Raw genomic sequence first — 13,519 nt, 5'->3', positions numbered from 1 at the left:
CCTTCAATTAATACTAGAACTTGGTCATCTTAAATATTCATATTATTTTTTTTAAATATTGTTCTTTGCAAGCGTTCAATAAAATATAAAAATGTCTTATAAGTGTGGTGTGCTTTTGGTTGCAGACATCTATAAGCTACGGTAATAGCTTGCTATCAGGTGAGCCGTACGCTTGTTTGCCGACCTTGTTGTATATAAAAAAAAAAATGTGTTAAATATAGCTGTTTTCTTTAATTGGATATTTCAAGTCTTTCGTATATTAAAGAAACAAAAATTTATATTTTTTATTTTGGTGCCAAAAAACTACATGGCGACGATCCGTGGCATTTGTCGACTTGTATATGGTGTACCGTTACAATGATAGATGTAAAACGTATTTTTATTCCATGAAATTGTTATGCTATTTGATTTATTATTAGTGTCAAGCGCTTCCAACTCTGTACAATTGTTAATATTTTTGTTAATGTTCGTGCTTTATAGAGTAAGGAGGCTGTTGAATTTGAAGACTATGTGAATTGTATTTTAATAATATTTACAAATAAATGATTACAATGTTCTCTGTCTTTTTTATTTTTCTCGCTATGTAGCGGAGCTGTACTGAAATATAGTGAAGTGGAAGTTTTTGTAGCAATTTCTTTTATAATCTTTATTTTTAATAGAGGGTTCGTTCAAAGGTTGACCAGTTGTAGCAATCTTGAAACATATACTTGACGACGCGTTAGCGCAGCGGTCACAGCATTGGCTGTTGCGTTGGCGGTCGCGGGTTCCATCCCGGATCATTGGCTGTTAGTGCTTGTGTATTATGTGTTTCCGGACCCCGACAGAAGAAAATTCTACTATACTAATCCCCCCAGGAGCTTTGGTCACTTTACTCACCAACAGGAACACAACACTGCTTGAAAGCAATATTATTTATCTGTGATCTTCTGTAAGGTCGAGGTATTTCCCCAGTCGGGCTGCTCCATATTTTGAGCAGGATTTTTCCTGCTGAGCCCTACCTCAGTTAAGTCAGTGTTCATATTAATGGAGTTTGCATTTCTAAATATAATTTTAAAAAATTTAAGTGAAAAAGTACACGTATGAGATGCAATAAGCGGAGTCATAAATTTGAACCTAATAAAATGAACTGACCTTGCCGCCTTATCACAGCAACATTATGTTATTTCAATTATAAGGTATAAAAATAATATTTTGTAATAATAAATTATAAATATATTTTACGATATGTTTATACTGTTTATTCTGACAAAATGGTCGCTGCCGCAGCTTGCCAATAACATTTCATTGTTATCTTCCTTTCGGGGCGGTCTGAAAACCAATCTCTTCACTGTAAGGTGGTGAGCGATACTGTGAATAATGAACAAAAAAAGTTAGTATAGCATTTGTATGTCAGATACAAATAGAATTGTCACAAATAAAATGAAAAAACAGTTGCTTTGGACATGGATTATTAAGTCCATGACGAGTTTTCCTACATCTAGTTATTAGACCTATTCAGCAGTGGACTGCAATAGGCTGAAATGATGATGATAGTTATTATGGAGATAGGCATTAGCTTTCAATCAAACAATCATTAAAATCGGTACACCCAGTGAAGTAGGTCGGCGAAAAAGTCACAAGCGCATAGCCGACCCTACCCCCAATCCCCACTGCTTGAAAGCAGTATTATTTAGCTGTTATCTTCTGTAAGGTCGAGGTACTACCCCAGTCGGATTGCTCCAGATTTTGAGTCGGAAATTTACCACCCAAATTAGCGATCTTTATATATATATACTAGCTGACCCCGCAAACGTTGTTTTATATGTTATTAACCCGCTTGATCCCCCCCCCCCTTATAACTTAGGGGTATGAAAAATAGATGTTGGCCGATTTTTAGACCTACCCGATATGCCCAAAAAATTTTATTAAAATCGGTCGAGGCGTTTCGGAGGAGTTCAATGTTTAACACCATGACACGAAAATTTTATATATTAGAAGATATACTAATAATACTTTAAAAATAAAATCACCTGCTATCAAGTTCGTGTAACAGACTCCAAGATATATTGAAACTATAAATCCTAATGATTCCTGATTCTAGTCCGACGGCAATTATTAGATCTTCTTGCTTTAACGGAGCGAAGGTTATTGCTGTCACTGATGCGTTGGGTATTTCGAGGGGCTTTCCTGGAATTTTAATAAGTTTATGAGTAAAATTTTTAATAGCCACTCTGGTGTAGTTTTGCGAGTAGTCGTCTAATACACCGAAAATTGGCGGGTTTGAATCCCGCTCGGGATGGATATTTGTATATGTACAAATATTTGTTTCCGATTTGAATATCTGTCCTTGTGGTGTGGGTCTCCCATCGAGTCTCGGAGAGCACGTTAAGCTGTCGGTCCCAAAAAATGGAGGACATGAAAGTGGGCATTGCTTACACCCCTCCTAAAGAAGAATATCCTTAAGAAGGATGACAAAGCTTTCTTCAATACTTAACATCCCACCGCTGGGCATATGTCTCTTTCTCCACGTAGGAGAAGCGTCGGAGCGTAATCCACCAAGCTACACCAATGCAGGTTGGTGGATAATACACATTATTAAACTTAAAAATTAATTGGTCAAACATAAATACACTATGGTTAGTATAATAATATCGGCTTTCGATTAAATTAAAAATCATCAAAATCGGTACATCCAGTAAAAAGTTATGTGGTATAATACAACGTAGGTCGACGAAAAAAGCGTCAAGTAAAAACGCATTATTAGATATAACTCGAAAAGTAGTTGTTAGATCTCAAATAAATTTAAATGGGACCAAATGACACGCACCACCTTTAATTTAAATGTTTTTTATCGGAATCGGTCCACCCAGTTAAAAGTTCTGATGTACATTAAAAAAAAAAAAAAAAAAATACAATCGAATTTGAGAACTTCTTTCTTTGGAGTCGGTTAAAAATTCGTTGAAACGGCCAATTACTCACCTAGCAAACCATAGTCTCTTAGCGAAGTATCACTGGACGAATCCGTCTTTGACCACAAGCACACCTAAAAATGGCAAAGGTTATATTGAAATCAAAAAAAAAAAAAAAAAACGAGTGTGCTTTAGACCACACGACTGAAGTAAAACTTCTTTAGCAATAGGCCTGCACAATAGGCCTGCACTGTGTCTTAGATATACGAAACTTAACTGGCTATGAGAGAATGAAAATGTGTGCTCGCACCTCCCTCTCTTGCTCCGTTCGCCGCGCCCGATTACACTTTTCGTAACGCTATCGTCACGTATTCACCAGTTTACTTTCCAAGTAAAGCGTGAGTAAAGAAGTTTTACTTCATAAGTGTGTGTGTGTGTGCACGTGCGTGTGTGCACGTGCGTGCGTGTGCGCGTGTGTGCATTTTTGAAAGGATAACTTAATTAAACTTACAAACTTAAACCTTAAAAATCAATACTTTTTGCGAAATCTGTAAGTAATTCAGTTTTCAATTTATTTTTTTATAGTCAACTTACTCATTTTTTCATCAAAATTTAGTTATTAAATATTTTAGGTACCAAATAATGATTCAGTTGCCATAATAATTATTTACAAATATTTCAACTAATTTGATAGAGATTTCGTACAAGCGAACCCAAGTGTGGAAACTAGTTTCAACTCACCTTGCCCTCCCTAGAGCCAGTCCCGAAAGCCCTTCCATCAATCGCCCACGAGCAACACCAAATAATTCTCGTATGTACCCCATTGGTCTTGTCAGTACAGGCGGCTACTTCAAACCGATTCGAATCTTGTACCCTTCTAAATAAGGTCCACCTTCTGTCTCGGGACACTGACAGTAAATGCCGACTGTCGGGAGAGAACGCCAGCTGAGTGACGGTTAGATTGTGAGATATTAACTTCTGTATTTGTTGCCAGTTCGATGTGTCCCTGAAAAATTATATATTATCTGGATAATCTCTACGATTTTTTTTGTGTTACCTACACATTAGGAATACTAAACATTTTTGAATATCATATCAAAAATTACCGCTCCAGCGAGGATCGAACCCGCGTCTCCGGCTGACCGTGTCGGCGCTCTAGCCAATTAAGCTATGGAACGATGTACCCGCTAGAGCGAAATTTTTGATATGATGATTTTTATATTCATCATTACAGTCTATACAGTCCACTGCTGGACATGGCCTCCACAAGTTTACGTCAAAAATAACGTGAACTCGTGTGTTTTGCCCATAGTCACCACGCTGGGCAGGCGGGTTGGTGACCGCAGTACTGGCTTTGTCGCACCGAAGACGCTGCTGCCCGTCTTCGGCCTGTGTATTTCAAAGCCAGCAGTTGGATGGTTATCCCGCCATCGGTCGGCTTCTTAAGTTCCAAGATGGTTGTGGAACCTTGTTATCCCTTAGTCGCCTCTTACGACACCCACGGGAAGAGAGGGGGTGGCTAAATTCTTTAGTGCCGTAGCCACACAGCACTTTTTTATATTCGGTTTAAGCGAACCGTGGCGCCGTCTATAGTGAGCTCTTTACAGAAACCCGTTACTATTCAAAGTTTCATATTACAATGACGCGGGTTCGAACCCCGCTGGAGCGGTAAATTTTTGATATGATATTCAAAAATGTTTAGAATCTGGATAATCGTTCAGTTAGCGGTGTGAAAGTTCTATTAAAATGAGCACAGGTTCAAATTCAGCTAGTGCAGCCGTAAATTTTGGCGTTTAACTTTTATAGACATATATAATCTATATTTGGTCTAGTAGAACCGGACAGTCAAGTCCTTGGTCCCAAACCTACCATTCACCACCTCACAACTCAGCTACGTGCACGTGTAGGGGGTGAATTTTAATTCGCTGTCTCATTCGGAGCGTCTGTCCCTGCATCACCCATCTATCCAAATATAGTTTTTTTTTAATATATATAAACAATATCCAGGGGCTCTTAGTTGCCAATGGCATTTATACTAAATAAAATATTTGTTACTATACGGCGTGTATTTTTTTACAATAGTTTAACTTCAGAGTTCTAAAACTTCTAGAATTGCTAGGACGGTCCGACACTGACAGCTTTTCTTTTTATTAAACGACTTCAAAAAAAGGAAGAGGTTACTCAATTCGACCGTATAGCTTCGTCGTTTGTGAACCGATTTTGATAATTTTTTTTTTTTTTGTTGGAAAGCAGAGATCCCTGATGTGGCACCATGATAAGGAAACCAGGATCTGATGATGGGATCCCAGAGAAATCGAGGGAAACTCTCGAAAATCCGAATAACTTTTTACTGGGTGTATCGATTTTGATAATTTTTAATTTCATCGAAAGCCGATGTTTATTATGTGAACATTTAAATTTCATCGAGATCTGATTACAACTTTTAGAGTAATCTTTGATAATGCGTATTTACTTGACTAATTTTTCATCTACCTACGTTGTATTACTTATCGATATAATTGAAGTCGCTTTTTTTCGTTTGCCTGCAAACACAATTATATTATTTATCCAAATATAGTTGGCACCAGCTCTAGTACTAAGACTCACCACAGAAGCACAGCGGCGTGGTCAACGGTGGATGCTTTAGCAGCGGAGGCTAGTAGGGTCCCATCAGAGCTAGAGTCAGTACAGAACACCTCGTAGCCGTGTCCGTACAGCTTGTGAGTCTCCGGCCACAGCGTGTTCTGCATCAGCGTCTCTTCTGTAGGAGGTTCTGGAATCATAAAAGACCAGATATTTAGGATAAGATATCTCCTGTAACATAACGAACCGTTTTCTCAATCTAGTTAACCGGGCAGAAGCGATATACTTTATTTGTTGTCAATTTTTTTTACAGAAATATTTGATCCTTCAATACAAAATGAGTTTGGATTTCATTAAAAACTTATTGGAAAATCACTCGCATTAACCAAATCAATCATCAAACACCAAAATGTAACAAAACATAAACCAATTACAATTTTTAATTTATCCAATTAATTATATCTATATGGAAATCGAGAAAAATCATTTATGTAATATTACCATGCAGCTCGATAGGTACAAAATATCCGTCATTATCGTCACCGCCAGTTTGTTCTTCACCGCTGAACACCGCTTTGTTGGACAAACCAAGGGACGGCACTGACGCACCTTCGGGACCTATGAAATTGTAATTGTTTTTTATCAAAACAGATATAATGCACAGATGATAACAAAAGTACTGCGAGGTGTTTAAATCATTGCTGAAAAGTGATTTTTATTAGGGAACCTTGGGCCAGAGGAAATTACAATGCATCTTTATCACATCAGCCTATCGCAGTCTACTGTTAGACGAAGCCTCCCTAAGTTAGTCCCCGATAATGCATATAAAAATACAAACACTTACACCCAGACTGAAGCGGGAATCGAACCCGCCAATTACGCCAACGCGCTAATCACATTACATACAAACAACATACAATTAAATTGTAACTATTTCATACGTACATACCTTTTTCACTAATCTTTTTTAATTTCTATTTAAAGTAGGTAAATACATAACCCATCTTATATATAAAATTCTCGTCTCAAAATAATTCTATAACCATAATTAAACCATACCTTTAACACCATCTCCAACGAAAGTATCTCCGACTATGTTCTTAAAGTTCTGGACAAAGTTATGCGGAGCTCGGAACACTCTCAGGACTTTTTCTTCAGCAGCGGACGCGTAGCAAGTGGGCGATATAATTGCTAGTGAAGCCAAGTCGTATCCGTGGACTTGGGGACGAGCCAGCTCGTGCCACTCTGGACCAGTATCTGTGCCAGTATGGCAATTTATGTAGACATAGAAATGGACTAGACTTGGCATATTGCTTCTTTAAAATGACAGAGAAAATTTAACAGAAGTGATTAAGTTTAACTGGGGTAGGGCACATCAGGAAATTTCCTACTCATAATCTGGAGCCTGACTGGGGCAGTACCTCGACTTTACAGAAGATCACAGCTAATTAATACTGCTTTCATAAGCAGTGTTGTGTTCCTGTTATGAGTAAGGTGATCAGAGCTCCTGCTGGGAATTAGAGATCTGGAGGTTCTGGTTTACCTCTGTAGGTCTATAAGCTACGGTAATAGCTTACTATGGCAAGCGGTCCAGAAGCAAGCAAGCACCAGAACTTGTACTAAAACACAGTTTATATATTATTTTTCAAAAGAGTAACTGCTAAGTTTCTCGCCTATTCTTCTCTGCAGAATCTACATTCCGAATCGGTGGTAGCTTCACTTTTACAAAAATAATAATTTATTTTTAAAGTTTTAATTTGTGAAATGACGATTCGAAAGTGCTCTTGGGGCCTATTTGAATAAAGCTGTTTTTGATTTTGATTTTTTGAGAGGCATCGCAAGTGTGTTGCCGACCCTACCCCGAATCTCACCCAGGAGGTCTGGAGTAAAGAGGAAAGATCGGATTAGAAATGAGTACATAAGGGGAAGTTTGAAAGTAGCACCTGTGACAGAGAAAATGAGGAGCAATAGGTTAGTGTGGTATGGGCATGTAATGAGGAGGGATGACCGCTATGTCGGTAAAAGAATGTTAGGGATGAATGTCGAAGGACGAAGAGCGATCGGCAGACCGAAAAAGCGATGGATGGATTGTGTGAGTGAGGATATGAGAAAGAAAGGAGTAAGCACTGAAATGACGAATAATAGAGAGGAATAGAAGAGGAAAACATGTTGTGCCGACCCTACATAAGTGGGATAAGGGCAGGAAGATGATGAGAAACATAACACTCCTTGAAAACGGCATTATATAGGTGTGATCTTCTGCAAGGTTGACGTACTTCCCCAGTCCAGGTTTAGAGCAGAATATTTCTTGCTGTGCCATACCACAGTTGTAGATAAATAATCTCACCGTCATCTCTGTTCCACGGTGCGTGTAATCTCGCCGTCTGGTCCAGGGATACACTGAGGAGATACTTCCCCTCCCCCTCCCATCTTATATCTTCCACTCCGCTGAAATGGCCTCCAACTACTACACTTGGACGCCATTGGTTCGTTTCCTGAATATATGTTTTAGATTATAATCTATTTATTAATTAAACCTACATCAAAACAATTAAATTAAATATTATAGTTGAAATAGTTTTAACTATCAGTAATATTTGTATTGCATTGCCTGTATAACCCACCGCTGGGCAAACGCCTCTGCTCCCTAAAACGAACCTCTTGTCGAAGAAGTGTTGTAATTTAATCCACAATGCTGCTCCACTGCTGGGAGAATAGTGGGGATAATTTATCTACCATGAGTAACAGTAACTAGGTGTTACATACATATATATGAGAATACATTGTAAGAGATTTTTTTGCAAGTATTTTTCTAGACGTAAAAATATGAGTCAATCGTAAAGCTAAGAATCCTTTTAATATATTTATAATAGCCGACCCGTGCCCACTTCGTTGGGCGTTAATTATTATTATATTAACCAAATAACATACTTCAAAGAACAAAATTTTATAGCAACAACAAATAATATGTTGCTCCAACGCCATCTATCAAAAATCATGAAAACGTCGTCGATAGACTAAAATAAGACTAAATTAATAACGTCAAAAGACTAATAAATTGTTTTCTAATAGCGATAGATGGCGCTAGTTTATTTACCATTTTGATATTATATTTTAATCTTTTTCTTATTTAATGAATTTTTTGTTCAATTACAATAAAATACAGCCCATGTCACTCCTGAATAGTGTAGCTTTCTGTTAGTGAAAGAATTTCTATGATCGGATCAGTATTTGCGAAGATTACCCCCTACATACAAACAAAGTTATAAACTTTACCTCCTTATAATATTAGTATAGATAACAAAACTACATAGAAACTGAGGTAACTGAGGTAGGGCACAGCAGGAATTTCCTACTCAAAATATGGAGCACCCCGACTGGGGTAGTACCTCGACCTTACAGAAGATCACAGCTAAATAATACTGTTTTCAAGCAGTATTGTGTTCCTGTTGGTGACTAAGGTGACCAGAGTTCCTGGGGGGATTGGGGATTGGGTCGGCAACGCGCTTGCGATGCTTCTGGTGTTGCAGGCGCCTATAAGCTACGGTAATCGCTTACCATCAGGTGAGCCGTATGCTTGTTTGCCGACTTAGTGATATAAAAAAAAAGAAAAAGCCTACCTTATCTAGCTTCCAAACATGCAATGACCCGTTATACCCGTGGCCCATGAACGCGTCTGGTCCAAACCTACTCCCATAGAAACCAAGACCGTTACCCCCCACTTCCCCCACTCTCACGCTCTCCACCCACGCACCACCATGGCTTTCTGGTTGCCATATGATGAGGGTTTTGTCCAGCGACGATGACAGGAGACGGTAGGTTGGTTGATTTGTTGCTGGATGGGGTAGATAATTGTTTTAACGAAATGTAATTTTACGACATGCATATGTAAGAAAAATTTATATATTGCCGAAAAAAAAAATATATATGTAAAAAAAAAAATGTGCTTTAGACCAGACGACTGAAGTAAAACTTACGAATCGTAACTGTCTCTCATTCTATCTTCATTAACATATATCTCTCACCCCTCGCCCGATCACACTTTTCGTAACGCGTGAAGAGGTTTTACTTTAAAAAACCGTCAATTTAAAAGACTGTCGGTCACCAACCCGCCTGCTCAGCGTGGTGACTACGGGCAAAACACATGAGTTCACGTTATTTTTGGTGTAAACTTGTGGAGGCCTATGTCCAGCAGTGGACTGTATAGGCTGTAATGATTAAAAGACTGTATGTAGCACCATAAAAATGTTTAGCCTAATCAGATAATAATGAATCGCTGAATTGTATGTAATACTTCGGAATGCCTACACCTATTTGGATAGGTTTTTATTTTTCATATACGTTCTTGTCAGGAGGAAAATAATATGGCGATATGAAGTTTACCCGGTAAATTATTATATCTTTTAATATAAAGCTGAAAAATTAAAATTCAAAGGGTAATGTTGTATCTTAATCATTCATAAGCGGCAATATCGTACTAGCCAGCCCTGCGGTCACCAACCCGCCTGCCCAGCGTGGCGACTATGGGCAAAACAGATGAGTTCACGTAATTTTTGCGTAAACTTGTGGAGACCTATGTCCAGCAGTGGACTGTATAGGCTGTAATAATGATGAATATCGTATTACATCTCTGTACCAATCTTTAAGTTTACTTTGTTATGTTTTTGTGGTGTAAAAAAAAAATCACCTTTGTCATAATCCTTCTGCCACTGAACACCATACACCCAGCCTTCATGGCCAGCGAGTACTGCGTCCAACTTAACAGACCAAGTGATACCATTCGCCTGGAATACCTTTTCTTCCACTTTAATTTCTTTCACTATTTTGTCTTCATGACGCTGAATGCGCCAGAGACGGATGTACGTGTCTTGGGATGCTGATGCTAGCATGATAGTATTGTTGTCTAGAAGTAATAAAAAATAATCATTTGTTTGCTCGTAAATGAAAAAATACCGACTTCAAGTTAAAACAACAAGTAATATAACGTCGTAGGTTCAACTGAGGTAGGGCTCAGCAGGAAAAATCCTGCTCAAAATATGGAGCAGCCCGACTGGGGTAGTACCTCGATTTTACAGAACATCACAGCTAAATAATACTGCTTCCAAACAGTATTGTGTTCCTATTGTTGAGTAAAGTGACCAAAGTTCCTGGGGGGAAATTGGTATTGGCAACGCGCTTGCAATGCTTCTGGTGTTGGAGACGTCTATATACTACAGTAATCGCATAGTATCAGGTGAGCCGTACGATATGTGACGTCCATCATTCTTCATTATCTAATTTATTCTACATCTTAGTGCTAGGAAAATAGGCTTTTATCACACAATCAAGAAGTAGCTAATGAGAGGTAGTAGTTAAAATTTTTTATACAAATTGGTCGAAATTATCTGACCCGGAAAATGTTCTGTCCTAGAACCTAGGTTTATGAAAAATAGCCAATGAATTATTCTAAGACCTATTATAGATACAAATAAAATATTGTGAATTCAGTTAAGTTGTTTCAGAGAAGTTCTGTAACAAATACTGTTCTATATATTAGAGGGGAGACAAACTTCTTAGCATTCCATGGATTCACCGTGCCGGGTCCATTGTGTGGCAGGAGAAACTCAGAGCAGTTCCCAGGACTTGCGACCTAGGTATAGGTTTAAATAGGAGATGCGCATCAATACTCAACTTCACTGCTCGAGTTTCCTGCCCTGCCTAGCCAAATTTGGTAGGAACCTGTTAGTGCAGCCTTACACACTCGTTCTAAAATAGAACTTACTGCAGTTCTCGACGGACTAAGGTCTTTCAGAAGATTATAGAGAGATTTTACTGGTATACCTCTCGCTCCTACTTCTACGTTCGTTTGTTAGATCATAGTATTTATTTAATTTTATTGTGCGGTCTTTAGGAATGTTGGTTTCCTACGGTACAGTGAGCTCTACAAGTATTATATGTTTAATATGTGTAGAAAAGAGGAATATGTCAGATCTGGACGTCAAAACACCAACATCCTCTGGGATTTTATAGTGCTTGTCATATGTATCCTTTAAAATAGTCAGGTACCGTAAAGGCTTTTAGAGTTGACAGATAATTTGTCTAACTTACCGACTCCAATAACATCCAGGCCTCTTACCCAATCTTCATGCCCGACTAATGTGTGAACCCTGTGATACTCGGCCTCTTCAGCAAAAATGTGTATTTTGTGGTCATCGAGAGCACAGAACAAGATGGGCTTATTGACAATGGGTAAAATGTGTGCGTAGAGTGTGAGACAGAGTCCCGATTGTAGGCTTATTGTTTGTTTGTGGGTTGTTGTTCCTGTAACAGAATTATTGGAGAAATGTATTTATACATTAAAAAAAAATATATATATAATGTATTTATATATTAAAAAAATATTTTTCCTTTTTGTTTTGATATTCTTAATGTATTTGAATATAAAATATTTTTTACTTTAAATTTAAGTATACTTCATCATTTATAGGAAAAATATTAATTTTATTGTGTCAATAGATTTTAAGACTAAAGCTCAAGCTAAGAGAAGGCTGCAATTTAGGTGCCACGATTCAACCTATAATCATCCCACTGCTGGGCATAGGGGTCTTCTCCATGTAAGAGAAGGATTGGAGCTTTATTCACCACGGTGCTCCACTGCGGGTTGGCAGATATGCAATATAGGTAGATCTGTACTAAATTCTTCGTTGCTCTAAATCTAAAACCAATTGATGAAGTTTTATTTTTTTTTATATTCATAGTATATTTCTAGTTTAGTTTAACCTTTAGCATTAAAATAAAATAAAAAATTACAAATGTGTATACTACAATTCTAATTGGAATCTAATTCTTATTTACCATCTTTCCTCTTCCAGACCCTAACCGTTGAATCGATAGACCCCGTGTAGACCACCAAATCGTCCCCATTGATATAAACCCCCGTGATACAAGTGACACCATTCTCATGACCTGTGAGGGTACTCGTGACCTTCCAACCCCCATTATCAAAGGTCCAAATAGCAGCCGTTTTGTCTGCCGAGCATGATAATAATTCTGTACAGCTGTTTTGTTTCTGGAGCCATTTCACCGAGTTAACTCGTAAGCGATGATGGCTTAACACCGTTAATGGATCTTGACCGGCTAAATTCTAAAATAAATTATTTTTCTTGATATAATTTGCAAATATGTATATAGCGTATATAAATGTGTAGAATTATATTAGTAACTAATAAAAGAAGGTTTTTTTACTTTTGCTATTCCAAGACTCAAAAAATATTACGTACAATATGATTAAATTATTAAAGCTATTCAGTGCTGCTTTCAGCTTTTTTTTATGGAAAAATCCAAGAATAAAATGAAAAGGTTACACTAATGTACCGTATCGTAAATAACTACAGCGTTTGAGGCACCAAAACACATTAAGCCATCTTTGTTCCAATCTACTATCTCTGGCAAGCGGTTACATGCTACTGAGGTGTACACTTGCTTTACAGTCACCATCTTTTATAAAAATAATTGTGTTAATACTTTAATATTAACATGCAATTGTTTTGTTTTTGATACTGACATTGAGTTGAATTAGGTTATTTTACTATCAAAGTCAGTTGTCATATAGACACATTATCTCAGCTGTCCACGAAACAGCAACAAAAATATGTTCATAATATAATTAAAAAAAATTGTATTGTGTAGGTATAGAGTTTTAATGTTTGAAATCAAATAAAAAAATAGAGAATATAATTATGTTTGCAGGCAAATCAAAAAAATCGACTTCAATTATATCGACAAGTAATATAACGTAGGTAGACGAAAAAATAATCAAGTAAATACGCATTATTAAAGATTACTCCAAAAGTTGTAATCAGATCTCGATGAAATTTAAATGTACATTAATGCACATTACATTAAAAATTATCAAAATCGGTACACCCAGTAAAAAGTTATGCGGATTTTCGAGTTTCCCTCGATTTTTCGGGGATCCCATCATCAGATCCTGGTTTTCTTAACATAGTACCACACCAGGGATATTTCCTTACCAACAAAAAGAGAATTATCAAAATCGGTTCATAAAC

General features: G+C 37.4%; 1 protein-coding gene across 1 annotated transcript; it reads right to left on the bottom strand.

The window, feature by feature from the left end:
- Positions 1-1,197: 1,197 nt before the first annotated feature.
- Positions 1,198-13,008, bottom strand: LOC123654102 (probable elongator complex protein 2). The gene is made up of 13 exons (XM_045590062.1): positions 12,825-13,008; positions 12,306-12,594; positions 11,559-11,771; positions 10,159-10,374; positions 9,092-9,306; positions 7,819-7,966; positions 6,531-6,728; positions 5,973-6,089; positions 5,496-5,661; positions 3,630-3,894; positions 2,959-3,022; positions 2,010-2,166; positions 1,198-1,347 (listed from the first exon to the last, which is right to left on the bottom strand). The coding sequence occupies exons 1-13, from the start codon at positions 12,945-12,947 to the stop codon at positions 1,218-1,220; spliced, it is 2,301 nt and encodes a 766-aa protein (XP_045446018.1). The 5' UTR covers positions 12,948-13,008; the 3' UTR covers positions 1,198-1,217.
- Between the last annotated feature and the right edge of the window lie 511 nt (positions 13,009-13,519).

Source organism: Melitaea cinxia, chromosome 5 (genome assembly GCF_905220565.1).
Source record: "Melitaea cinxia chromosome 5, ilMelCinx1.1, whole genome shotgun sequence".
Lineage (NCBI taxonomy): Eukaryota > Metazoa > Arthropoda > Insecta > Lepidoptera > Nymphalidae > Melitaea > Melitaea cinxia.
The sequence above is the reverse complement of the archived record's forward strand: the minus strand, read 5'-3'. Positions and strand labels throughout refer to the sequence as shown.

Coding starts and splice junctions, on each gene's coding strand:
- LOC123654102 (XM_045590062.1), bottom strand. CDS start 12,947: ATGGTGACTGTAAAGCAAGTGTACACCTCAGTAGCATGTAACCGCTTG. Junction 11,772..12,305: donor GGTCTGGAAGAGGAAAGATG/GTAAATAAGAAT, acceptor ATTCTGTTACAG/GAACAACAACCCACAAACAA. Junction 3,023..3,629: donor CTGGCTCTAGGGAGGGCAAG/GTGAGTTGAAAC, acceptor TGCCATTTTTAG/GTGTGCTTGTGGTCAAAGAC.